The sequence below is a fragment of the Callorhinchus milii genome, unplaced genomic scaffold (genome assembly GCF_018977255.1).
Source record: "Callorhinchus milii isolate IMCB2004 unplaced genomic scaffold, IMCB_Cmil_1.0 Scaffold17, whole genome shotgun sequence".
NCBI classification, from domain to species: domain Eukaryota; kingdom Metazoa; phylum Chordata; class Chondrichthyes; order Chimaeriformes; family Callorhinchidae; genus Callorhinchus; species Callorhinchus milii.
In genome coordinates this window covers 5,546,619-5,574,424 of record NW_024704758.1, presented here as the reverse complement: position 1 = coordinate 5,574,424, position 27,806 = coordinate 5,546,619, and the positions used below count along the sequence as shown (strand labels likewise).

Here is a 27,806-nt window from a genome sequence, read left to right as displayed (position 1 = left end):
AGAGTTGGTTGATGTTGGGGCAGTGCAGGCTAAGCTTTGACATTAAGTGAAGTTGTTGAATTGGAATGGCAGCAGCAGGTGCCAGTGTTAAATTAGCTCAGCTGCACAGTGTGAGAGCCAATAACTATGGCAGCCCTTTAATGCTCACAACAAAAATATATACTGTAATACATTTGTGGCTGTGTTAAGTCTTTTATGCAAAACTGGCTGGCTGTGTATATGACTGGTTCCACAAACCCAAGTTGCAAAATTGAAGTGGTTAATATTGAGGACGAAAATTGAGGATATGTGTAAGATCATTAAGTATAGCACTTGATAAAGGGCTAAAATCAACAGAAGGTTCAAAATCATAGAATTCATCAGTACAGAAGAAGGTCCATCTCTTTATAAGAGCTATATTCAGTCCTACTCCCCTACCTTTACCCATGAATGTGTTTTTCCAAATATTTATCTAATAATAATAATAATCCTTGCATTTGATGTAGCACTTTGAGACATCTCAAAGCGCTTCACAGAATATACTGTCAAGTGAATTGACTATGTTTTGGGGGTGAAATGTGGCAGTCAATTGTGCGCAGCTGTATCCCACAAATAGTTGGATTGAGTGACCACATTATTATTATTAGCCAATCGATTAAATGGGTTCCCATTTACTGCTAGGTAAACAGAGGTTTATGGAGCAAGGAAACTTGTCTAAGGTTTCAACCTGCCCGGGACTCGAACCCGGGTCCTCTCACTTGCGAAGCAAGTGCTCCATCCAATATTCTACAGGACCCCTCTTTATTCCCTAATCCTATTCACAACCTCCCTTTATATAAAACAGCTCAACGTCTTTTTTAGATGATCCAAATTAACCAATGGTAACAGCAATTGTTAATAAATGGCCTGCAGTTTTATTTGCTGATACAAACAGTTAAATTACGCGAGCTTTTTCCGAATAGCGATCTGACATGCAGCAGATGTTTTTGAATTACACAAGAGAAAGCAACGGTGAGTTTGTGAACCATTTGGGCACAAACTCATGCGCTGGGTGTACCTCCTCCTTGGGTAGGTGTAAGACTTCCGTGTGGTTTTCACGTGTCCTGGAAGCCATTTGTCATTCGAAGGTCGCCTTGGGAGAGACGGGTCGCCTTCTCATCGAGCCCCGGTTTGACAGCAACTCAAAGACGGGTGCCCTGAGTGTGAGACCCTCAGATTCCAGGCTCTGTGCGCTAAAGTTCGGGGTGGGCACCTTGACCGTGTTTCCAAACTTGGAGTAATCCACCGAGTACCTGCCCTCTTCCTCCGTCACCACTGGCACGAAACGATGGCCCCAGAGAATCTCGTCGGACAGGTAGGAGGTCCTGGCTTGGGTGGTGATGCCTGTGGTCTCCACCACCCCCTCCAGGACCACGATGACTTCTAGCTCCTGGCGCTGGAGATCGCTGGGCGTCACTTCGTACAGGGGACTGTCCTTGTCGATGATGTGCGAGATGACCAGCGGCGACACCAGGAAGATGCCATTGGTGTCCACCGAGTTGTCCATGCGGATGTCAATCTGGTGGAGGGGCTGGACCTCACCCTCGGTGGTCTCGGTCTTGCAGACCACCTGCATGCGGATGCTGGCGCTGATAATCATGCTCTTCCTGAGGTCACCCACCCTGAACATGAAGCACAGATGGTTGTCCCTGGGAGCGATGACGGCGTACTTGCTGAAGATGAGGGTCTCGGCTCGCCGGTGGGCTTGCGAGGTCTTCATGAAGATGCAGCCCAGCATGATGGCATTGATGACCAGCCCCACGATGTTCTGGACGATGAGCACGGTGATGGCGCTGGGACACTCCTCGGTGATCATGCGGCCCCCGAAGCCTATGGTCACCTGGACCTCGATGGAGAAGAGGAAGGCGGAGGCGAAGGAGTGGATGCTGGTGATGCAGGGCACGGGGGCGGACTGGTCGCTCGGCTTGCTGTGCAGGTCGCCGTGGGCGAAGGCGATGAGCCACCAGATCATGGCGAAGAGGAGCCAACTGCACAGGAAGCTCATGGTGAACACCACCAAGGTATAGGGCCACTTGAAGTCCACCAGGGTGGTGAAGACGTCCTGCAGGAAGCGCCCCTGCTCGCGGATGTTGGTGTGCGCCACATTGCAGGTGCCGTTCTTGGCTACGAAGCGAGCCTTGCGTCGCCTCTCCTTGTAGACGGGCCGCGACACGTCCTCTGCCAAACGCAGCACATACTCCTCCGGTCGGAGCCCTTTGCTGGCCAACATGCCTGGCCCATGCTACGGGCAGGAGGTTGAGGTGATGGGTTGGGGTGCGCCCTGGATGGATGTGGGGGGGGAGTTGAGGAGGAGAAGGGACAGGGGAAGGGGATGGAGGCTGCCTTCAGTGAGAGCTGGAGCAGGAGCCTGGAGCAGGAGTCTGGTGCAGGAGTCTGGAGTCTGGTGCAGGAGTCTGGTGCAGGAGTCTGGAGTCTGGTGCAGGAGTCTGGTGCAGGAGTCTGGAGTCTGGTGCAGGAGTCTGGAGTCTGGTGCAGGAGTCTGGTGCAGGAGTCTGGAGTCTGGTGCAGGAGTCTGGTGCAGGAGTGTGGAGTCTGGTGCAGAACTGACCTGTGTCGCTGCTTTTAGGGGACACCCGAAAGGAAGGAAGGAAGGAAGGCAGGGAGGGAGGACGTGCCTTTCGTGCCGAGTTCCTCTCGGCTTTCAGCTGCCCACACCAGTCAGTCAGTCCGTCAGTCAGCACAGCAATCGGATACGTGAGCTCAGTGAAGCGGCACAGAGCAGATAAAAAAGGCTGCAATAAACAAGGAAGGGGGTGGGGGAGTGGGGGGGGGGGGGTGTGGGGAGGGGGTGGAGGGGTTGCAGCAAGGGATGAGATGGTGTTTTTTTGTGTGTGGGGGGGAGGGGGAGGCAGAGAGACCCAGAGATGCTGATGCTCCTGTTGTGTTCAGGGATGGGGAGTGGGCAGGTGGGTTCATGCATGAGATCCTCCTTGAGTGACAGACGGCCGTTTTAAAGGGTCCCGTTGATCTGCCGCACTGTCGACTCGACTCCTTTTTCCAGGAAATATCTCCAAACCCCTTTGGGAATGGAGGTTTGACGCGGCTTGCGGAGGACGCAGCTGGAATGCGAGCGGGACGCCCTCTGAGAGACTCGCCGTCCTTTCGGAGGCGAGCTGCTGCGCTGTCGGTGGGTGGCCTGGAGTTTGGTGCGTTGTGTGCGGGGGCATTTTTTTTTAAAAGGGATTGGCCTCCTTAGGGAGGAGGGTGGGTGGGGCGTGGTAAACGGGATAGCCGTTTGAGCTAAACTGGCTCCCCAAGGTGACACGCCTGGCAACGGAATGTCAGAATCGAGCCGGGCCTCCGTGACTGGCACTAGTCCAGTTCCTCAGTCAGGCGGGTCCGCAGTATTCCCGGACACGACTGATGACAGCACCAGCCCAGCTTGGCTCATCGGCAGGACTCGGAAGGGCAGACCAGACCAGTGCACTGGGGGAGGGATTTATCCCACTCAGCTCCTGTTAACCCTGAAAGCCAAAGCCCTAATGCATAGGCTGGACAAGCCATGGGAAAGCTTGCCAGACAACGGTCTAAGGAATTGTCACTGGCGAGGACTGAACTCAAAGGGGCACTTTTACCTCACATTCAAAACAGATTTCTACAGACGAAGCACTGCGTCAAGTATTTGTTTCAAACCTTAGGATGATTAAAATAATATGAAAGCAGAATATACGTGATACACATACCATGTTTAATTATCAAATAATATTCTGTAAAATTTGCCTAAGATTTTGTAAAAATTGCATAAACGGTGACCCTCAGGCAACTGCTGACAAAATTGCCATTAATTTTATTATAGAAGGGCAATGTAATGGTGGGGAATTTTGAAATGACTGCTGGAAAATTCTTTTGGACTGGTGGGAGTTTCCCCCAGCACTTTATACATAATTTAAGAATTGCCCTGGTTGTAATGGGTTGTGATGCGCAGCTAGCTGGGGAGGTGCTGGTAGGATTTATGCTGAATTGAAGGTTATTGTCCGTATTACAGTGGGCAGGAAGCTTCCCACGTTGAAATCTTGCTATCAATAGTACTTAGAATTGTGGTAATCTAAAAGTGAACTAGGATTTTTTTAAAAAGTTTTGATTTGTCCTCACTTGTTTTTAAAGGTCTCAATGTATGCATGAGGCTTAGAGCTGAAACTGGATCAATTGTATGTGTGCAGTTGTGTTGGGACACCACTATTTTTGCCCCCTCTTTAGCCACAACTTTTTTTTGGTCAACTGGGTGATTGACAGGTGGAGATCCATCCATCCATCAACAGTATCCAAACCAGAGTTTTACGTGTATCACCTGCACAGAGACATGTTTCTGTCTTTGGAATGGAATGCTCACTTTCTGCCTGGAGGGATACACCCAGTTTACCTAATTCTAGACAGTATTATGCGTGGGTTGGAAAGAACCAAGACTTGGGGACCCCGGATTGAGATACTGCTGGAGTTTAACCAGCTAAAACCCTGGAGCTTGCCATTGAGTACTGTCTGGTAAGCCTCACACTACATGGCCAGCCAGGATCACCTTACCCATTAGGAATTTAGCTTGCAGGATTAACAGGATCTGATTGGGAAGAATACCTGCTCCCAATGCCTCTCCAAATGCTGCTGATAAGCCAGAATTCCCTGCAGTAATGTGAACCTGCCTGGCTCAGGCACTGACTGATACTGTCAGTTTGTCTCCATTCTGATATTTTCCTCAAACGTAACCTTGAAGCCAGACTAAACCCTGCTTACCTTCCTCTGCCCTACCTCAGGATAGTCTTAGCTGCATGAAAATCCACAAATCCTGAGGCACATGGTTCTGGTCCATTTTGTGACTCCACTTTGAGATCTGTCACTTCCTCCTATCTTAATAGCACATCCTCATGATTGCTTCACTTCATGTACCACATAAGAAGTGGGGCAAAATGTAAGTGATCATTTGTGTCCATTTTTATCTCGTCTTGTATTCTCTATTAATGGTCATGAAGCATTAGCAAAGTTGGCCTGGCTTGTGCGATCTTGTAAACTAGTGACATGTTATGCCCTTGGTTAAGGAAGTAATGTATTTGTGTGTATCAGGTTTTCTCTGGAGATTTGATATGGAAAGTTATAGAAAGACAATTAGGCTGGTTGTTTCACTCCTTATTATGCAAACGTCTTGACCTTCCCTTTAATTTGTGTCCTTTTACAGACAACACTTTGGAGTAGAAATTGATTTATGTGCCAAAGCTACAAGGTTTCTGATTTTTTTTCACTTGGTGACTTTAAGGTAGTGAATAAACACCATATCAAATGCAAAAATCATAGTTAAAACAAAGCTAATTTGACTTCCTCCCACCTTACAGCCTCTCAATATTAACACTTTATGAATAATAATCCTTGGATTTAATATAGCACCTCATCATCATGGCAGCTCAAAGTGCTTCACCAGATATACTAGAAAAGTGGTTTTGACTATTTTTGTGGGTAGAATCAAGTGTTTTTAAAGTTTATATTGTGCACGAATGGGAGAGGAATGTCTCCTGGACAATCGGAACAGCACAGAATCCTTGCAAATCTACCTTTATTTACAAATAAGACATTAAGAGAAATTATAGCCAAAATCCAGATGTTATTTGTCCGCACGTACAAAAGATGCAAACATTCCATCCACGTATTCCAACAACGTGTTCGGGGTGTCGTACTCCTGAATCTGTCCTCTTCTCATCACGATCACTAAATCTGCTTTCAAAATTGTGTGCACTCGATGCTAGGAGACAAAAGGGACAGGGAGCATATTAGTAGCTACAGAACACACAGGAGCTTTCTGCATATGCTTTTAGTCACTGACACCATCCATGCACCTCCATTTCAGCCAAAATGTCAATCTCTGCTTAATCCTGCCCTCTGCTGGTGTTAGTTTACCAGTGCCTGAAAAGCAAACGTTGTAAATGTATCAGGTTAAGAAGCAACTCATGACCCAAACTGCTTTTGTTAGTGCCACTCAGTGCTTTACTTGCAAGAATGAAACATGCTGTTTGTCACCCATCTTGCAAATGAGATACACATCACCTCTTGAAACAGCTCTACTGATGGGCCTTCACCAGAGCAGCAAAGGTGCTATCCCTTGCCAGCAAATTGGCCACAGAATCATTTTCTTCAACCGTGCCCTCCTTTAGAACTAAGATCTGGTCTGCATCCAGAAGTAGGCAAACCCGAGGCTATGAAGGTAAAGGATCAAAGATCTTTCAGTGTTGCATAAGTCTGTTCTGGAGCCATGAAACAATGGCTGCGATGGCAGCAGATCTTATCTCAAATGTTCACCACTCACTATTTCTCATTTTCATTGACTTATAGCCTGGGCCCATAGAAAAGTGTGGAAATATTTGCCAAAAATGACAGGGAAATTTGAATTGTGGCTGTGGGATCACATCTTCTCTAGTAGAGAGGAGCTGGGTTTTGTGTGCAAGCATTGATGGAATAAATTCATACATTACCTTTCAGGATCTGTGACAATCATTAATCTCTCCAAGTGTGTGGGCTTTGCAGCTGGAAGCCAGTTTATCTACTCTCTCTTACCTTCACTCTCTTTTGGAATCACTCTGCAGGCAGTTGTAACACCACTGTACTTTTCTGATAAATATCCGTAATAACTTTACATTCACTTGCATAAAATTTCAACTCTATTACAGCATCTACCACTCACCTTATGCAATGTGCAGTGTGGTAACAAGCCATTACCTTATCATTCAATGAGAATTGACCATTTGGCAAGTTGGTTAAGTTGAGGGAGTCTATTAAGATTAGTATTTGGAAAAGAAGAACAAAGTGGAGTCCTGTAGCTCAGTGGTTAGAGCACTTGCCTCGCAAGCTAGAGACCTGGGTTTGATTCCCGGCAGTGCAAAACTTTGGTCAAGTTTCCTTACAACAACAAGATTCCATTTATTGAGCGCCTTTCACGTTGGGAGGACGTCCCAAGGCGCTGTACAGTTGGGTCAGGACCCGAGCAGGGGGGAAATGGTGAGGGGAGGGAAGGGAGGGAGCGAGGAGGGGGTAGAGAGTCGAGAGGGGAGCTGAAGGCACGGCCTCGAGGCACTCCAAACGCCTCGATTAACTAGGATCCCAGTTCTTATTTAATTGGCAGATTGCTTTTCCAGGGATATTAGTCTCTCAAAAAAATGTGGTCATTCAATCCATGACCGTTTGTGGGACACATTGTGCCCACAAATATACAGTCAATTCACTTTACTATATTCTGTGAAGCACTTTGAGACATCTAGATGATGTGATAAGGCGCTATACCAAATGCAATTATTATTATTACTCAGAGGGTTATTAGGACATGGGACCCTCTATCAAACAATGGTCGATGAAGAATCTACAATAGCTTTTAAAAGGAATTAGATAAATATTAAAAGCATAAGAATGGAAAAAGGAAAGAATAGGCCTAAATGGAAAGTATTTTCAGATAGTTGGCAAAGGTATAATGGACCAGGTGGTCTCCTGCTGTAATCCAATTATTAATAGCATTTTCATAATAACTGCAGTGACAGCAGTTAAGTATCATTTTTCACTGGAATTTTCAAAGAAACGTCACTTTAGCCATTACATCAGCAACAATATGGTGCACATTAGCCTGCAGTTCTCTCTTGTTTTTAGATGCATGCGTACATTCATTCTTAATTTCTGATCGACTGGCAGAACAAGCCCACTCTACATTCCAGCTTACAATTCTTCATGAACTTTGTGCATTCTGTAACTGAACAAATTAAACCAGATGGTTTAATTTCAAAATAACCATTTACTTCTCAGATTTGTATTGCTAGACGAAAGAAAAACAAGGCCCATCCAGTTCACCATCCTGGCAGGTGCATGCACATGTCATGTCCCAAATGATATATTATTTCCTAAAATAAATCTATCTAATTTACTTTTGAAAAAATTGATAATACATATTTCAATGCAACAGGACAAAAATTGGCACTTACTGCAATCGTCACCACCGTGCGATCAGCAAATGCTGTCATCACTACCTTCTGCAAAATATTTTCCTGCAAGAAAAACATGGCTCAAGATCACACCTACAAAATCCAATCACACTAGTAGTGAATTATTCAGTGCTCTTGTCTGCTTACTGTGTTATAATAGGAGGGTACAGATGAAAGCAATGAACGTGATACTCAGTTTTAGAGGGATTAGCAATGTGCAAAGACTGTCTAAACCGTCTCTTCAGCCTCAATAGGAGATTTCTCAGGAACCTTGAAAGAGGTGTATAAGCTGCTAAACAAAATAGAGGATGTAAACTCACAATAATATTTCCAGGTACAAGATAAGGAATACCGGTTCAGGACCAAAACCCTGACTCATGTTACAAACTTAGGCCCCTCCAGACCCAACAAGTCTACGGCAAGGAAACAACTCATATCATATTCAAAGATCATGTATATCATATAATCATTACATCTCATCAACTCAACACAATTCAAAGCTCTTTACACCTTGTGAATTATTGACAGGTGTGGGTTGAATGACCAATATAGGGAAATTGACCAAGGAACAATAGTGGTCTGTCAGATCGCCAGCAGAACATCCTCCATTTAGGTGGAACCTTGTTTTTTTTTTTTTTGTCCAGCGTTTCTTATTATCTTATACAGGTAGTTTGGGACATCTGTGCATGTGCTCACGTGGAAGGCAAACTAGATGTACCTTGGTCTTTTCTCGTCTAGCATTTCTTAACTTATTTCTTCAAACTATTATCAATAACATCCACTCGCACACCCATACAAAGGCGTTCCTGACTGTCAATTTGGTTCATTGGCTCAAATCTTATTCATCTCCATCTTGTGACTTTCTGACTCAATGAACAGAGTCAAACAGATCCTCTGGCACTGGGACCTATTTATACTCAGGTCACACATAATTAGTTCAATTTCATCAAAGGAAACATTTTCTCAGCAACTTGATTTCAGAAGACAAGTGACAAATCAGGCCAGTGTTCTCTCCGTCATTGAGTTGTGAAAGAGTTGCGCTGAGTTCTAGTTACACACTTCAATATTAAGATAGCTGTACTTACTGTTGCCATGTCTATAGAGGCTGTGGCTTCATCCATGATCAGTACACTGCTCTTTCGCACGAATGCTCTGGCCAAACAGAAGAGCTGTCGCTGACCGAGACTGAAGTTTTCTCCTCCCTCTGTAACTGTTGCATCTGTCGTTTAAAGGATAAAGTGAAATTCTTCAGTAGCACCACAACTGGATGGCAGAGGCATCTTATGTAAATCACTATTTATTCCTGATAGAACAACACTAACCTCCCTTTTCTTTGCTAAATCCTTTTTAATGAAAATGTTTACAACTGCACAGAGGTATGCAAGAATGCCAGAGCCTGTAAGGCATAGTTATAACCTGGGCCAACAGAAAAGTACGAAAATGTTTGTCAACAATTGTAAGGAAATTTGCCAATTTTTTGTAGAAATGTGCTGGAGGTTGATTGGTGCTATTGAGGTACATTTTACTACCAACCTATATTTTTCACTTTATTGATAAAAACATTTTGATTTAAATTGGTCCTTTGGATATTTGCTCCATGTGCAAGTTAAGTGAGTTGTTTTAAATGCTAATAAAGCTAACACTCGTCAGTTTGCATCTGTACCCTTATCAGCAATTTCTCCTACATCAACAAGGAAGTCGTCTTCAGCTGAATGTCGCACCCAAAGGACAGCACCTCCAACATGTAGTGCTCCCCGAGCACTTCACTTGAATGTCAGCTAGTCTGAGCTAAAAAGGCACGTGGGGCTTGAACCTGTAACCTGATTCAGAGGCAAGAGTACTACCAATTGAGTCAGGCAGACAAAGATCAGCTGATACAATGCTAATTAAGCATCAATTATAGAACCTTCCTTCCATTTAGCATCACATTTAGCTGTGTAATTACTTAAATAAGCCATTACAAACTTGGCTAAATTGCTGCTTTTATGCACCAACCCACTTCTCCTTAAAAATCAGCATCCCATTGAGGTTTGACCACAATGTAACAGTGGGGTTTATCAAATGACCATAAATTTAATTCAGGAGGACCTAGTTAAACCATAGCATAGAGTTATTACACTTTATTTCAGGTTACCATTAATAATTATAACCATTACCTAAACCTCCCGGTAATGCTTTCACCACGTGCTTTAGCTGTGCGATCTCCAGAGCCTCCCACAGCATGCTGTCTGTACACTTTTTCTCTGGATCCAAATTGAATCTGTCACAGGAAAAACCTTTACAAAGTATTCTTCCTAAATCCACTCTTATCTCAGTTTACCATATTCAGTAATGTGGAAATTGTGCCTTCCAAACTACTGTACATCTTTCACTGACGCACAGGGCTGCTGACAGGCACAAGACACAGAACAATACATTCACATCCGTAGGGAAATAGTGACAAAAGGGCAGAGGCACAAGAACATTTTGAATGAAAAAGGCTCTTCAGCCCATTTGACTTCATCCTTCTTTATTCCGTTCTCCCATCATAGCATCAAACTGTTTTTAAATGAGCATCAACCACCCTTCCTTGAAACCTTTTCCAGTCTTTCATTACCCTCTAGGTGTCCAGTGCCTTAGGATATCCTCCTGACATGAAAGGCGCTATACAAACAATTTTGTTGTAGGTAAAACCTTTTTTTTCCCTGGTGTCTACCTCAAATTTGCTATATAAGTGCAAGTTGTTGTTAATTGGCTACAAAAGAATTCTGTGATTAAAAAATAACCTACCTAAACAAAGTGCACTTAAAATATTCAACAGTTTCAGCTGACCTCATCCCAACCTGCTCCTCTCCCCCCACCCACCCAATAGACTCACCGTATCGAGCCGCTGAATAACACGGGATCCTGAAGAATGATGGACAGCCTGGATCGTAAGGTGTTTAGTGGGAGCTTGGAAATGTCAATTCCGTCAATAAATATTCTCCCTAGAATATAACAAACACACCACCTTGTTCAGCACCCGGTTCTTTGCACCAGCCTCCAATAACAACAAATTGCATTTATATAGCACCCATTACATAGGGAGGACATTCCAAGGTGCTAAAACACTCATCATGTACAGAACAATTCACTTTACAGTGTGTTCTGTGAAGCGCTTTGGGACGTCCTCCCGACGTGAAAAGCGCTATATCAAAGGCCAGGATTATTATTATTATTATTATGTAAATCTATGTGTATTATCTGCTTCAATGGCCACTGATGGGAGTGAGTTCCACACAGTGCTGCCCTCTGTCTGAAGAAGTTCCTTCTGAATTCCCATTTCAATCCTCAGTCACTATCTTACACTCGTGTTTCTCTGTGAAGTCTTGGTCACAAATAGGAACCACCTGTTTGAGCTGTGATACCATGTTGTATTGGTGTCACTTGTGGGATTGCAATCAGTGCTGCAGCTCAGGGGGAGTCCTGTAACTCAGGGGTTAGAGCACTCGCTTTGCAAGTGAGAGACCTGAGTTCAATCCCCGGGGGGTCAGTCAGGGCGAAACCTTGGGCACGTTTCCTCACTCCACACAGAGCCCTAATAATAATCCCTCCAAAACCAAAAACAATAATAAATTGGTCATTTTCAATCCACGACTGTTTGTGGGACATTGCTGTGCGCAATTGGCTGCCGCGTTCGCCCACAAATATACAGTTACTTCACTTTACAGTGTGTTCTGTGAAGCGCTTTGGGACGTCCTCCCGACGTGAAAAGTGCTATATCAAATGCAAGGATTATTATTATTATAACAATGACTTGCTCAATTCTCCAGTTATTACCCTCTGCAGCAAATCCTGAAGCACTTTGAGATGTTTTGATGGCATGATAAGGTGTTATATCAAATATGATTTACAAAAAAACTCAACTGAAGTAATGTATAAACAGCACAACAGATTTCAACCCTGAAATCAGCATTTATTTTGATTTCTTCAAAAGAAAAAAATTCCTTTCCCCATCCAACGACCTATTTACCATCCTCTAGTCTTCACATACAGCTTCAGTGTTTACAGAAAACTTAAGAAATATTAAGCAAAGCCCCATCTTGTTTCCTCTTGAATTTATTTTATGTTTCCCTTTTGCATAGATTACATCTCCTCCAAACCTAAAAGCTAGATAATAATAATCCTTGCATTTGATAAAGTGCCTCATCACGTCTGTGAGACGTTTCAAAGCGCTTCACAGAATATACTGGAAAATGAATTGACTGTATATTTTGTGAGCGAAACACGGCAGCCAGTTGCACTCAGCAGTGCCCCACAAACAGCCGTGGATTGAGTGACCAAATTATTATTATTTAAAAAAAAATGTTTTTGAAGATGGTAGAATTAAACGCTGGTTGCTTATAATTTTAGTGAACTGGCTGCAGTGATGCACCGATAAACTGGTGGCTTCTCTAACGAGCCCGGTTCCTCACTCAAAGCCCACTCGTTGCAGTAGTCCAGATCCAAGTGAATGATGTAGAGTGAGGAGGATGTGATCGGTCACTCTTGTGCATCACAAACTAAGCACAGTCTGTAACCAAAGCAGCAAAGCTACAAAGCCATACCTTCAAACATATCCACCATTCTGAAAAAGGCTAAAGAGAAGGAGGACTTCCCACTGCCAGTCCGTCCACAGATCCCAACCTGGGAAAGAAAACCATTTTAATGTGTAAAACCATGAACAACAATGACTCCTGTTTGCAATAAGAGGGGACCCGGAGGGAGATTAAAAAATAAAGTCTTATCTAATGTCCCAAATCCTTTTGAGGCTAGCCTCCATTTTCTCACAGATTGAGAGTGAACAAATTGAACAGAGTGAGATAGGCTTAACTTTCCTATAAAATAATAATAATGCTTGCATTTTATATTGCGCCTGTCACATCAGAAGGAAGTCTCAAAGCACTTGATCATTCACTGTAAAGCTTTCCATTAGTGAAAGCTTCCAAGCTGCTTATGAGGGGCCACCATTGTCCATGAAAATGTATATGATATTCCTATTGGGTTCAGTATCACGCTGTCTGGTACTTTTCACAGACATTTGCAAGACATTTGGCTACAGATATTGTTCTGCCAAGTGGATAAATGAAGTTGGGGTTGGGTGTCAGTTTCAATAAGCGAGCAAGAAAGACGATGGGGAGTGCAGGAGAAATTTCAGTGCAAGGCTGATGTGGAATGAAATATGACACAATGGAAATTTGCATTTATGCAGCGTCTTCCATGTCATGAGGACATGGCCAAAGCGCTTGACATGGCTGACTGCGCACTGGGCTACAAGTGGGAGTGGAAAGATGACCGAAAGCATGGTCAAAGAGGTAAGTCTTGAGACACAGTATTAACAATGAGAAAAGCTTGCATTTGTAGCACTCTTCATGCAGGGTAGCATCTCAGAGACTTAACCTAGTGTTGGGGGTAACTCAGTAATATAAAATATGCAGGGGGACCTCTGAATGATAAAGGGGTTTGAAAGAGGCTAAACAAGTTCCTAGAAATGTAAAAGATTCAGGCTTATTAGAGTTAATCAATGAGTCAAAGGAATCTTCTGGGAAGTTGAATAGGATAAATTCTTTACCTCTTCCTGAAATGGTTTCTATTTTTCTAAGAGCCCAACATGACGTGTTACCTTCTGCCCTGGACTGAAGTGGGCATTGACGTTCTTTAAGACCGGCTTGAGGGTGCTGTCGTACCGTACACTCAGGTTCTGGATTTTGATCTCCCCTTCATTGGGCCAGTTTGGGGGAATCTGGGCAGAAGCTGCAACCGAATAATAACAACAATAATTCTTGCATTTGATATAGCGCCTTATCATGTCTTCTAGAAGTCTCAAAGCACTTCACAGAATATACTGCAAAGCGGAGTGACTATTTTATGGGCGAAACATAGTAGTCAATTGCGCACAACAGTGTCCCACAAACAATCGTGGATTGAGTGGCCAAATTTTGTTTTGAGGGATTATTATCCCTGGAAAGTGAAAAGCCATTTGACTATCAACTGGGTTCCTACTTACTGAATTACCGATTCAATGGCCTGGCACACCGCACCACAGCACACAGGGTCCTGCGAGAAAACCTGTGATGCTGCAGAGCTCCCGAGGAGAGGAGTGCACAAACATGAGGACCAGTGCCCTTTCTGGTGGTGTTAACTCATTGATAAATTATGCTGCTAAGAGTGGAACATGTTTGGGGAATGCTCACAGAGGAGTCCGTCGTAATTCTCAGTTTCGATCTGTAGAAGGGCGTTTATTCTTTTCACCGCACCCAGTTGCACTTCCATGTCTGCCAGGTTGCGGACCAGCCAGTTCAAGTAGTTGGAAATCTGTGGGAAAGGAAATGCCAGAAAGCTGATCAAAACCATGGCTGTCTCCTTGCCAGATTTACACTAAACCAAGCCTACTGAGAGCAGCCTTCCCACTTGTAACAACAAAGGTAATCACTGATTGAGTGAGTAAATGCTTCTACACATCACATCCAAGGAGCATTTTCTGATGCATTTAATGCCAATTGTAATCTATCCAATGCACAATGATCAATGCCCAATGTTTACTGATAAAGTGCTGCCCTCCATGAACATGTCAAAGCCCAGAACTCGATAACTGTATAACAACAATAATAACTGTGTCTACTTTAACTCCTCTTATCACACAGGGCATTTCACTTGAATGGATTCCAAAGTTTCAAATCCAGGAAAATTCAAACCTAGGATCCTGGTAAATTAAACATACATTAGCGTAACAGAAATCAGGAGTAGTCGATTTCAGAACTGAGAAATCTAATTTTGTTTTATGTAGTCACTGATAATAAAATATCTTACCATGAGCGCGTAAGTGAGCCCCAGACCCACGAGACCCGAGGCCAGGCCGTAGTACAGGGAATTGGTGATGGAAGCCACAGCCGCAATAAGAACCACACAGGCCCCTATATATTCCTACAGAAATCACAGCAATCAACAGTCACAACCAGACAGCTTTGGATGAAGCCAACAGCAGTGAGCACAGCTGGTGTAAACCCAGACAAGCTCAGGAATTTATAAACCATCAGTAAAGCTTTGTGCCAAAAAGCCATCTGCCATTTGGCTGTCACCTCAGCACAGTCGTTTATTTTCCTTTTAATCATTACATTCCTTAATAATAATAATAATAATCCTTGCATTTGATATAGTGCTTTTCACGTCGGGAGGATGTCCCAAAGCGCTTCACAGAATAGACTGTAAAGTGAATTGACTGTATATTTGTGGGCGAACGTGGCAGCCAATTGCGCACAGCAATGTCCCACAAACAGTCGTAGATTGAAAATGACCAATTTATTATTGTTTTGTTTTGGAGGGATTATTATTAGACATGTGGAGTAAGAAAACTTGCCCAAGGTTTCGCCCTGTCTGGAATTGAACTCAGGTCTCTCACTTGCAAAGCGAGTGCTCTAACCACTGAGCTACAGGACTCCACTTCCTTCCTCAATCATTGCAATCCGTTGTTCGGTTGCTGTCACATTAAGACATCTCACCGTGATTGACCAGCAGAGAGTCAAGAGGTCTAGTTGGCCAATGTCTGTAAATTTAGTCAACTCTCCCCAGTTCCCCCCAGCCACCAATCTCTTCAACTGTTCCAGCTGCTAGGATATGTTCTTTAATCTATGAATTTCTGTGTAAATAGCTCCCATAATGAAAAGGTATAAGTGGTTAGAGCACTCGCCTCGCAAGCGAGAGACCTGGGTTGAATTCCGGGCAGAGCGAAACCTTGGGCAAGTTTCCTTACTCCACACACCTGATAATAATCCCTCAAGAAAAAAACAATAATAAACTGGTCACTTCAATCCATGACTGTTTGTGAGACACTGCTGTGTGCAATTGGCTGCCGCATTTTGCCCACAAATATACAGTCAATTCATTCTGTCATTCATTCATTCTGTCAGTACATTCTGTGAAGCACTTTGAGACGTCTAGAAGACATGAAAAGCGCTACATCAAATGCAACGATTTTTATTATTATTATTAAAGGTTACTTGTTCCCATTCTAATACTATTTTCAATAGGGTACCACGGCAAAGACAATGACCGGACTAATGCAAAGCATGAGCTGATCTGTTGCCATAACATTGTTGCCGGGGTTCTCTGATCAGTGCTGCAGGATATATGTGAAAGTTAACTTGTCTTTCCTAGGCAAAAACACCAAGTCGTTACTATGTGTGTCAACAATGGTCAGCCAACACCATTCACCAGAGCACAGACACTGCCCCCCGTCATCTTTTAAAGATGGTGTCACAAAAGTGTCACATTCTGTTGTGGTGTTAAATATCTCATTGGTGGATTTTGGCTGACTTGCTCATTGCTCCATTGAAGTGGCAAAACAACAACAATTTACATTTATGTAGCTCCATTCATGATGGGAGGTCACACAGCGGGTGGGGGGTGGGGAGTATGAATAATGTAATCGTCAGAGCTCAATACCATGCGAACTTCTAGCCACCGGTTGGCAGCGGTCAGGAACAAAGAGGCAATGTTGTTGGCGTCAGTGTGTTCCAGTAGCTGCTGTCTGAAGCGACTCTCCTGCCTGTAAGATACAGTGACGCACATTTCACCCACAGCCAGAGCACTGGATGGACATCCACACACAGAATCAAGGAGCAGGAAATTAACTCACAATTTTAAAACCCAGAGCTGGAACTAAAACAAGAAATCATCAGACATGCATAGCATCAGGAGAATGACAGATCAGTGGTGTCATTGGTTACTTAAGGTATGGATCCTAGTGCCAATGCTCGGCAAGGGTTAGTATGTCAAATTGGCTCTGTGATAGCGCTCTCGCATCTGAGTCAGCGGGTTGTGGGTTCAAATCCCACGTCGGGACTTGAACTCACATAGTCTAAGATGACACTCCAATGCAGTGCTAGGGGTGTGTTGCATTGTCAAAAGTGCCGTTTTTTCAGATGAAACATTAAACCAAAGTTCCATCTGCCCATTCAGGTAGATATTGAAGATCCCATGGCATTATTGAAAAAGGGAAGGAAGTTTCTCCTGGTATCCTGGCCAACTATCCTCCCAATAAAAAATAGTCACTCACTCCATGGCTGTTTGTGGGTCTTTGCTGTGTGTAATTGGCTGCCACGTTTGCCTATAAATACAGGATCGATCCATTTCACAGTAAATCCTGTGAAATGTTTTGAGATGTCCTTCTGATGTGATAAGTCTCTATACCAATTATTATTAGTAGTAAACAGCACATAATAATTCCCTACTGTGGCACAGAAAGAGGTTATAAACCAGATTCTGTTTAAAGGCCATTGAGAAGCAAAGCACCAAGTTAGAGTACACGTCTGTACCTGATATAAACACCGGCCACTTCAGCACCGTGTGCACTTTTCTTTGTCGATAACTATGATTTTAAGTTAAAGGAGACTTATTAATTTTTAATAATCCTACTGCCTTGTGTGGTTTCACATGAAGCAGAGAACACAAAAGGTAATTTGGCCTAACAATCCCTGCACCCTGCATATGCCAAGCTAAACTATCCCACCAGCCATTCTCACTATAAGGATGTATTGCACATGTACTCCTTGGAATAAACAGTCATTGTGAAAACCCATCGTTCAATGAAAGAGAGAACATTCCTGCCAGTCACTGAGGTTGGTGCTGTGAAGTTGTCGAACATTTTCCTCCACTTCCCTGACCCGAGCTGCTTTCCCTTACTTGCCTCCATTATAAACTCTCCAGGAAGGTTGGTAACATTTAACAAGAAGCAGAATTTCTCCTACGCCTGTCTAATGGACAGGTCAGATAACTCAACCCCGTCAGCTCATTACTGCAGTTAGGGTGAGTAAGTGCATCCTTATTAAAGTTTAAATACCAATTGAGAATTCAATTTCACCACTCGTCTGTGCTACTCTCAACTCCACAGCAACATCTCTCATGCAGAACATCCAGACAGTCAATAAAACCAGATTTATTTTTTGGCCATTTTACAATCAGACCTCTTTGTTGCCCTCAGTGAAATATTTGCTCTTCTCTTTGCTGCTCAACTCTGGTAGAAAGCAACAGATAGGTGCATTTACTTCTCTAGTTTATTATTATTATTTTATAGTCTCTCCTGTGCTAACGTCTCCCAGCGAGTAATCAGCCCAACTTTTTCCTGCTCTCCTTGTGTTTCACCACATGTAGAAAAATACGTTTCATGCCCAAAAGGAGGCCATCTCGCACATTGTGTGTGTACAACTTTTATCTCTTTGGCCCTTTTTTTAATAAATCCCACGTTCCATCTTTCTCCCCGCATTACGTAGCAATTTTACGCATCAGGTGCTTGTTACATCTCCCTTTTTTATTACTCTGTTGTGCTAGTTACAAACAGTATTGCTCAGGTCTTTTGCACTGAGTGTTTCCTGCTGCCCACACTGACTCCATGCAACAGAAGAGAACAAATGAACAATCTTTCAAAAACATCACTCTCGCCAATGAATTCAGTCTCACTGCATGTCCATGTAAAAAGACAGTAGCTCTGGAGTCCTGTAGCTCAGTGGTTAGAGCACTCGCCTTGCAAGCGAGACACCTGGGCTCAATTCCAGGCAGGGTGAAACCTTGGGCATGTTCCTTACTCCACACGCCTAATAATAATCCCTCCAAACAACAAAAATAATAATAAATTGGTCATTTTCAATCCACGACTGTTTGTGGGACACTGCTGTGTGCAATTGGCTGCCATGCTTCGCCCACAAATATACGGTCAATTCACTTTACAGCATATTCTGTGAAACACTTTGAAACGTCTAGAAGATGTGAAAAGCGCTATATCAAATGCAAGAATTATTATTATAAACACTGGACACAGTAAATATCCCTCTGAAACAAAATCACTCATGCACAGATCTCACCTGATCAATAAACTACGGGAGAGTTATGGCTAACATGACACTACCCACCATTTGTATCAATTATAGTAGTTTATAGACAAGAAGAATCTTTGCAGTAATCCTTTCATTTGAAAGCGTTTTGAAAGCGTTTCACAGGATTTCACATATGTGTATCAATTCATATATATTATATATAATAAATACATGTATATATGTATAAAGCTGATTCACCACATAGTCGGTTATAATAAAATAAATATTGTAAACAAATAACATATCAAACGTGCAGGAAAAAAAGCAGAAGAAACATTCCTTTTCCTCCTTTAGAGTTTACATCCATTGCTTTACCTCAAAGCCCTTATGGTGGTTAGACCCTCCACGGTCTCTGAGAAGTGTGACAGGAGGGGAAGCTGGGTGCTGTCATCCAGTTGCTGAAGATCCCTGTAACAGCACAGTCAACAGGAGCAAGTCATAAGTCTATCCACATGTGCTGCACATCTTATAACATGTCAGCACAGGTGCTTACAACACACAGGTTGGGAGGTTGGGAGAGGGAAAGGGGTTATGGTTAATGCGAGACAAAAATACATTTACCACTTTGGGGGAAGCAGGTGAGAGAAATAAACTTATCCTCAGCTGTAAATTAAAAGTCCCTGTTATATGACTGATACATAATGGGGAACAACATAGTATTTGTATTTTCTAATAAGTACGAGAGAATGTGGCCTTACACATTGGGAGATATCTTAAAGCGCTTCACAGGATTTTACTGTAAAGTACAGTTACTGTGTATTTTGTAGGCAAATGCAGGAGCTAATATGCACACAGTGATGTCCCACAAACAGTCATGAAGTGAATGACCAATTCTATGTGAGGTGATAGATGGCCAGATCACAGTAATGCCATGGGATCTTTGATGTCCACTTGAACAGGCATACAAGGGCCTTAATTTTAAAGTCTCATCCAAAGGATGGCAAGTCTCACCTCCCAGAGAATTCAGTAGTTTACAAGCTGTGAAGTTGCTCTGGAGTTGGGAAGCTCTTCTGAAACTATATAGTAATGATTGGGTTAAAGACAAGTTTGATTCATTCGGTTTCAATCAGGTTTATTATAAACGCAGAGGATACTCCAATGTGCCCCATGATGTCACTTAAGCTGCACTTTAAACCTTTCCAGATAGGATCTACTGGCATATTTCAAAGCCCTCCAGGATGCTACCCCATGTGAAAGGCGCTATATAAATTAAACTGATTTCAACTCAGCAAGCTCCCTTCAACACCAAGGCAACGTTTCCTTGTGCAATTACAGATAAACCTCACATGCAGACTTAACTCTGAAGCCAGTTTCCTGTGGGTTCTTTTAAAGACCACAGAAAAGCAGCTTCAAAATAGAGGCAGAACTTAAGAATTTCTCAAATTCTTCATGCTTTGAAACACTAAGAAAACAGTCAATCTAGACCCAGGCAAAATTTCGCCACGCATTTGTTCCATGGAGAAAACAACATACAATTACTCCCCCAACCTCCCATAGGCAATATATCTTGTGATAAATTGTTTTGAATCAGCGTACATATTATAAATCTCCTTTCTTCCGACCGACATAAAGCACTTACCTGGAGGCTACTCTGAAGTATTTCTGGATGAAGTAGCAAGCCACAGCGAGGGGGACGAGGGCAATCAGGAACACTGGCGTCACATAAGAGATCACAGCCAAGGCAGAGACACACAGAAGGGTTGAGCGACTGAGACACTCCAGCGTGGCAGGGATGTGCTGAAAGAGAGAAGCAACTTTAATTCCCCAGAGTCCGTTCAAAGGCCAGGCCACTGGACTCCAGGTTTACAGCACGCACACAACGGCAGCAAAGAATAATGCTAAAGATTCTTGCAACTGATGAAGCATCTTATTGTGTCGTTGAAAAGACTCAAAGTGCTTTAGGGATTTTGCTGTAGTGACTGTTGTTCGTCCGTGAACAGCCTCCTTCTTGTGCTGTGAGCATCCAGGAATCAATGCCACAGCCTTAGAACATTGTGCACATTAAACAGCAATCTCTGTGAATAAAGCTCAGATTTGCTGGAAGTTGTATGCTGTGAATGTCAAGTGAGATTAGGATTGGGTTGGCTATGATCGTTCCCTCCACCCAACATGGTTGTATGACTTGCTAACTCGTCAAAGCTCACACGTGATAATTCCCACTTGCAAGCGGTAACTAAAAATAATCCTAACAATTGATATACTGCCTTTCACATCAGGTGGACATCTTAAAGCGCTTCACAAGATATACTGTACAGTTTAATAGGTGTAATTGTAGGTGAATGCAACTGCTAATTTACACACGGCAATGTTCCACAAACAGACTTGAAATGAATGAGTAATTTTATCGGGGGAATTGTTGACCAGAAACTGCTGTCTTGTTTTGAATAGTGCAATGGGACCTTTAACATTCATCTGAGCAAGTGGGTCATTCATTGGTTTAACATCTCACCCAAAGGACAGCACGTTTGAAAATGCAGTGCCCCCCAGCACTGCATTGCAACGTCAGCCTAGACAAAGCAATTTCTTCAGAATAGAAAAGGGAGAGTGAAATGCGAACAGAAAAACACTGTGTTATGCTTTATATAAGCTGCTCGAGACCATTCCTCAAAAGTTTTGCATTTTCTTTCCACCTATTCAACATCTGAACATTGTACTGTATCTACACTGAAGTTGTCTAATTGACTTTGCTATTAGACACAAGTATTAATACTTCCAAACTTGATACGCATTCTGCATGCTCCATGCATTATTTATTCATATTAAAGGGCCTGATTTCTCAATTAAATGGCAATTAAAGGGGAAGCATATCACAGTTAGATACCCCTTAATCCAAACATACACTGAGGCAAGTATCTGTTTATCATTGGAGTGTTTCCATTCACACTTTATTAGCATTTTGTTCTTCCAGACATTCTATTTGTAGACACTCTTAACGACATTCAGAAATAGATCTCGATCTGAAACTAGAAAGCCCCATTCACCTTGTAGCATAGGGTGTGCTTTATTCAATATGTCTGCTGCCAACCAGTCTCTCAGCAAGAGCTCAACAATGCCTTGTGCTGAAGGGATGTAGTCTCATCCCCTTTGTCAATAATTTAACACTTAGCAGATTGAGTCACTGAGTTCACTGAGCACCAGACTCGACAATCACAAGTTTCTGGGTAGCTTTGAGTCACATTGAGGGAACCCACTGGAGGTTGATTTAGCAATATTGTGTCTGAACAAGTATCCTCCTTTAATTGAGGAGGTGGATGGGGGAATATATGTGAGGATTAATTGGCTCAGGGGCAATCCAAAGCATTTTTGATGGCGACCCAACATGTCCGGCGTATCAATGAGACGAGCCATGGTCTTAGCCTTGCAAGACAAAGACTGAATGACTAGATTTGTGGCTACATTTTCTCAGCACAAAATGACTTGGTTACAATGCCAGTTTAGAAAACTATATGAACCAAGGGACAAGCATGAGGAAATTCACACAGATCTACCTTTAGGGCATTCAGGCATTGTGGGAAGGGGTGGGGGGGGAGTGGGGAGGGAAGGAAATCAACAGAACGGAGCATACCTGTGAAGGATAAATTGAAACCACCACCTTACCTGATCGATGGTGTTGGCATCGGCAGAGAATCGGTTCAGGATGCTCCCAAGTGGGGTGGTTTCGAAAAACCTGAAACAAGTAAGTTAGATCGCTCTTGAGCAACAGTCCTTGTATTTGATTGCAGTAGTTATAATGTCTCAAAGAGGATCAGAGGGAATTGCTAACATTTGTGAATGTGGTTATCGTTCTCTTTGTTGCCCTCCATTGTGTTCCCTTCTTCCCGTGACTTGTCCCAGTGGTATCTGCAGTGCCCTCTTGTGGCTACCTAGCAATCCAGCATAAATTCCACGATAAACCACGTTGGCTCTCGATGGGACAGAAGTTAGCGACACAATGACAACAGCCCCATTTTCTTCACCGCAAACCTTTTGATGTCTGGTATATTCTTGGTCCATTGGGTTGGGCTCCAAGACACTACCCTGGGTGAAGGGCGCAATATAAATGTAAGCTGTTGTTGGTGAAAGATCTTAATTCTCTGTGTCAATGCACATAATATTTCATATTAAAGAGAACTCAACCTTCAAGTCAGGGGAAGTCTCGAAGAGCTTCACAGGATTTTATTGTAAAATGTAATGACGATATTTGCAGGTGGATGCAGCAGACAGTTTGCACACAGCAATGCCCAACAAACAGCCATGAAGTGAATGACCAATTTTATTTGGAGGATTGTTGGGCAGGACATGGGGCAAACCCCCCCCCCCCCTCCTCTTTTTGAATAGTGCTACGAAATCTTTAACTTCCACTTGAACAGGCACACAGGACCTCAGTTTAACGTCTCATTGAAAGGAAAGCACCTCACGTAATGCGGGACTCCCCCAGCACAGAATTATATGAGTGTCAGCGTCGATTATGTGAACTCAAAGTCCTGATGTGAGACTTCAACCCACAACTTCTGTGCAATTTGGAGAGAAATTCCCCCTCTTAAAAGCTAATATGGACTCTCCCTCTACTGTCTTTCTTGCTAGGGCATTCCATGTCCTTACAACCCTCCATGTAATACAAATCTATCCTAACCTCTCCCTCGACTCTTGATAATTATCTTAAATCGATGTCCTCTAGTTAACAACTCACCGACTGGTGGAAATAAATTTCTTCCTGTTCAGCTAATACTGGATCTTTACTGCAACTCCAAAGCCGACCCCTTAAATCAATAAGGTCACTTCACTTGAAGATAATGGCAGCGTGTAAATCTTTCGCCTTGTGAATTTACAGTAATTAATGCAACACCTTCACCGTCGGAAACTACCATGGAATGATGGGACACCAGCTCAAACACTTGGGAGTTGACCTCAGCACAAGCATCTAAGTGTCAGGTTAAGCCCATTGTAACTGCATGTGAACAGCTGTCTCTCCCGTTAGCATTGCATGCGATTTAAACAATCTCTGAATGGTAAAATGCCAAAGGTGACTATGTCATCTCCTGTGCCCTCAATTCATTGGGAATAATGTCCCCTTTCTTGAGTACACTTGCTTTATTTTTATGAAACAGTACATCCCAGAAATACATTGGACACTTTTACTGTCATTAATTCACAATGATATGAAGAGACAGTTGAACTAATGCATCTAAAAGACATTTCATGGCTGCCTGGTGGCATTTCCCTTTGTCAGAATAAAAACCTGAATCAGAATTACAGTGCATTCCAGGACATGATATTAACCCTCGTTGTGACAGCAACACTTAACCATATAAAAAGCTATCTCATTAACTGTGTCTTCAGACCCCTGCCCCTCTTGTCTCCCTCCAAACTCGGGGCCCCCACTTGGTCTTTATAAAGCACCTTGAGATGCTCTCCCTACTGAAATTAACCATTGTCGACTACTGGTGGGATTATGAAGACAGCAGAAGGGAGACGATAAATACTCAGGTTTCCTTCAATCGTTCACAATGATTATGTGAGAGAAACAAAGCATGTTTCATTTCAAACACCTTGCAAATAGCATGTCACGTGCTTGACTGACCCTCTTGGATCTTCTTAAAAGGGCAATGCCTCGCTTTGAATCTTTTTTCCTGCATAAGAGCTCTATTAACGGAGTGAAACCCAATAACTGGTGGTGGATGAAGAGAAGATATAACAAGCCTTGCATTTGATACAACAACAACAAAAAAATTACATTTGTAGAGTTCCTTTCACGTCCCAAAGCGCTCATACAGACGCAAATACAGACCCTTTTGTGTGGTGAGGTTATCTCAAAGCGCATTACAGGATTTATTGTAAAGTGTGTGTTTAAGGTGAACTTCTTTCTCAACGCGCTGCCCTCCAACCAACCCCAAGATCGACACATGCCCTTTTTCTCAGACACATCGTTAAAATCGCACTATGTCCAATCGTTGCGTGGGATTGAATCATGCCCATTGACAATATGAGATTGAGACAGGCAGTACCTCATAGGTGCCAGGATGATCTTGTTGAGCAAGTTCTTGTGTAGCTCCTTTGTCACTTTAAGGCCTGTCCACTCCACAGCGATGGAGGTGACCAGACACAGCACAATGCCCAGGCAGCAGAGAATGCTGAACACGATGCTATACGAGGAGTGGCTGAATCGGCAGTCCTGGGTGAGAAATATCGAAACGTTCAAGCTGGCAGCAGTGGCTTACTACTACTAATAATCTTTGCATTTGATATAGTGCTTTATCACGTCTTCGAGATGTCTCAAAGAGCCTCACAGAATATACTGTAAAGTGAATTGATTGTATATTTTTGTGGGCAAAACGTGGCAGCCAATTGCACACAGTAGTGTTCCACAAACAGTTGTGGATTGAGTGACCAATTTATTATTATTATTTTTATTTTGAAGGAATTAATAAGATGGAAAAGCGATCTGCTAATTGACTAACAACCAGGTTCCTACTTACTGCCAGGTAAACAGAGGCGTGTGGAGTAAGGAAACTTGCCCAACGTTTCGCCCTGCCGGGAATTGAACCCAGGTTGCTAGGCGAATGCTCTAACCACTGAGCTACACAATATTAAGTTACAAGACTGAAACTCGACCTGCTCTTAAATTCTAGAATTTAAGATTGTGCTGAACAATGGAAAAATCTTAAAATCCATGGGAAAGTGAAAGCCCGTTTCCCATAATTAGAGCCTGCTTGGGAATTAAGACCGCGTTTATGAAATTTCTCCAGTTCTGCGCAATACTTTAAATTTGAAGTCAAAAAGGTCTTACAGGCTAAGATTAGGTAGAATATTAGGCCTGTAGTTTTTAAACCAACGGGATTGAGAATCGTATGAATGAGAGCTATTTATTGATCGGGCATTTTCAGTTGTGCTTCTGTGCATGTTATTACAATCTGGTTGCTAAGGCAGAGTGCTGAGCACTGTGCTGTTCAACCAGTTTAATTTAGCTTTAATATGTCAGTGAATCCACTTCTCGTGATCTGGGAAAGCAGAGCTCCAACAGCATCAGCAATAACCAGCGTGTAAAGCAATTGCTGGATGCTTTGGACTCAACTCAGTGTTAAGAAATTGCAAAGCACCAGTCTGCCCACACTTCAAATCTGTTCCATTTTAGTCACAACTTCATGAACGATGCAAGAACCAATGTCACTGGCTCTTTAATAACCTTAAAAGATAAGGAGCTCTGTGGAAGTTTTCCCCGCGCTCCCCCACTCCCTGCCATTGATAGAGTTACAGCTTAAACCGAGCCTTCACCTCGACGTTTGAACAGTTTGTTCTCTCGGCCTCGATCTTCAGCTGAATGGCGTCAGACGTCCACTTTGCCAGCCAGTAGTCAATGGCCACCATGACTGTGTGTTTAAACAGCTGGGAGAGGATGAGCAGAGGCAGCAGGAGGCAGCCTGCTGCACTCAGGTACTTGCCACAGGCTCGCCAGGGCAACTTGGCTCGCTGCCGCAAAACCGAAGAAAGGTTGTCTTCATCGTCACTCTCCAAAGTGTCCTCTGCAGAAAACAAAGATACCCACAAACTCGTACGGGCACACAGACGCACACAGAGGCACAAAACAATCCTTTAGAACTGCAGCCTTCTCTTACACTGTCTTTGTGTTATTCTCGTAACCTCCTACCCAAGACTGCACCATCTATATCGTGCCTTTCCTTGGTAAGTCACTGATATTCATTTTCTGATTTAGCACAGAATAAATCAGGATTTAGAGACCAACAGGGAGAGAATCAGGCTGGAACCCAGCTGCTGAAACCGCCTAACTGGAGGGAGCAGATATGGACCGCCAATCAACTAATAACCCGGTTCCTAGGCAAACAGAGGCGTGTGAAGTAAGGAAACTTGCCTAAGGTTTTGCCCTGTCCAAGAATCGAACCCAGATCCTCTAGCATGCAAGGCGACCGCTCTAACCAATTTGCTACAGGATTTGTTATGAACACTGTTTAAATATAAAATGTTCTTACCTTCATCCTCATCCTCCTGCTGCACTTTGAGGAGCGCCTCCCGGGAGTACATTGCCCTCCGCAGGTTCTTCCGCTCCAATGCAGTCTTGCTTTCAGCCACAGTCTCCTGCAGAACATGAGGAGAACTTTACCTTTCTTGCACTCTCAATTTAGATTCAACAAGAGACAGAGAGAGATAGTGGGCGGGGGTGGTGCGGAGGGGGGGTGTGAGAAGAACGCCACATTCCCTTTAACACTCAGAAATGGGAAAATGCAGACTGGTTGGGCAAAGAATTTACTCTTGCCGTCTGAAACATTGGGTGAATATATATTTGAAGCAAAAACCTGCACAGTTCAGCACAAAAGGGATGGTTGAGATTCATTTAAAAAAAAAACACACAGCTTTATGCTATGATGGGAGGACAATTGGGTGGGTATCCTGGAGAGATGAGATTGGATGGGCTGAAAGGTCTTCTTAGTCCAAACCAATCTTGTCTCTCAACTATTATTCATACTATGAGTGTTGGACCCATTACACCAAGGTGATCTCAGGAGGCAGATCCCAGCACCAATCCTCTGGCCTCATGCCCTCACATTGACGCGGTTATCTATGGAAAAGGACTGTATAAACCTGGCATATGTCTTGCATGGTTCTTCAATGCTTAATTTTAGTCTTTGCGTTCAGGCGCACTGAAGGAACATTTGCTTTGCTTGAGTTGCTGTACTGGGGCTAAATTCAGAAGATGGTATTGACAGTCATGAGAGCCCATTGGAAATCCCAGCCCCTATCACTGTTAAATTGTGGTTTCAATGGTCAGATCCCTAGGAGCACTACCACCACAGTCAATGTTGATCAAGGTGGAATTTCTCTCCAATATATAATAGCAACAGTGAACAGCAAGATGTGGAAATATCACACTTTTTAGCTTCACAAGTTATTTGGACACTTGTCATCTTATATAAACATATCACATCCAAGTTTGTCTCATGTGCTGAGCTCCCAGTCACTAATCACACCT

The 27,806-nt window shown here is 43.2% G+C and overlaps 2 protein-coding genes across 7 annotated transcripts in view; both read right to left on the bottom strand.

Annotated features, from left to right (window-relative positions):
- Positions 1-870: 870 nt before the first annotated feature.
- Positions 871-2,406, bottom strand: kcnj11 (potassium inwardly rectifying channel subfamily J member 11). The gene has a single exon (XM_007887493.2). It carries the CDS (start codon positions 2,246-2,248, stop codon positions 1,097-1,099), a length of 1,152 nt encoding a protein of 383 aa, XP_007885684.1. The 5' UTR covers positions 2,249-2,406; the 3' UTR covers positions 871-1,096.
- Positions 2,407-5,558: 3,152 nt separating this feature from the next.
- abcc8 (ATP-binding cassette, sub-family C (CFTR/MRP), member 8) overlaps positions 5,559-27,806 on the bottom strand; it is a 64,284-nt gene continuing 42,036 nt past the window's right edge. For 3 of the 6 annotated variants that reach the window (XM_042341325.1, XM_042341327.1, XM_042341329.1), the window contains 16 exons: positions 26,809-26,914; positions 26,096-26,343; positions 24,829-24,995; positions 22,442-22,511; positions 20,424-20,581; positions 19,160-19,252; positions 16,419-16,521; positions 14,787-14,900; positions 14,171-14,291; positions 13,600-13,730; positions 12,545-12,623; positions 10,837-10,945; positions 10,136-10,239; positions 9,065-9,198; positions 7,980-8,042; positions 5,559-5,761 (listed from right to left, as the gene is read on the bottom strand). In XM_042341325.1, coding sequence (XP_042197259.1) covers positions 5,624-5,761; positions 7,980-8,042; positions 9,065-9,198; positions 10,136-10,239; positions 10,837-10,945; positions 12,545-12,623; positions 13,600-13,730; positions 14,171-14,291; positions 14,787-14,900; positions 16,419-16,521; positions 19,160-19,252; positions 20,424-20,581; positions 22,442-22,511; positions 24,829-24,995; positions 26,096-26,343; positions 26,809-26,914 — 1,938 coding nt within the window. In that variant the 3' untranslated portion in view covers positions 5,559-5,623. Of the gene's footprint in view, positions 5,762-6,063; positions 6,213-7,979; positions 8,043-9,064; positions 9,199-10,135; positions 10,240-10,836; positions 10,946-12,544; positions 12,624-13,599; positions 13,731-14,170; positions 14,292-14,786; positions 14,901-16,418; positions 16,522-19,159; positions 19,253-20,423; positions 20,582-22,441; positions 22,512-24,828; positions 24,996-26,095; positions 26,344-26,808; positions 26,915-27,806 lie in introns of all 6 variants that reach the window. The other 3 variants (XM_042341326.1, XM_042341330.1, XM_042341328.1) reach the window with 2 other exon arrangements.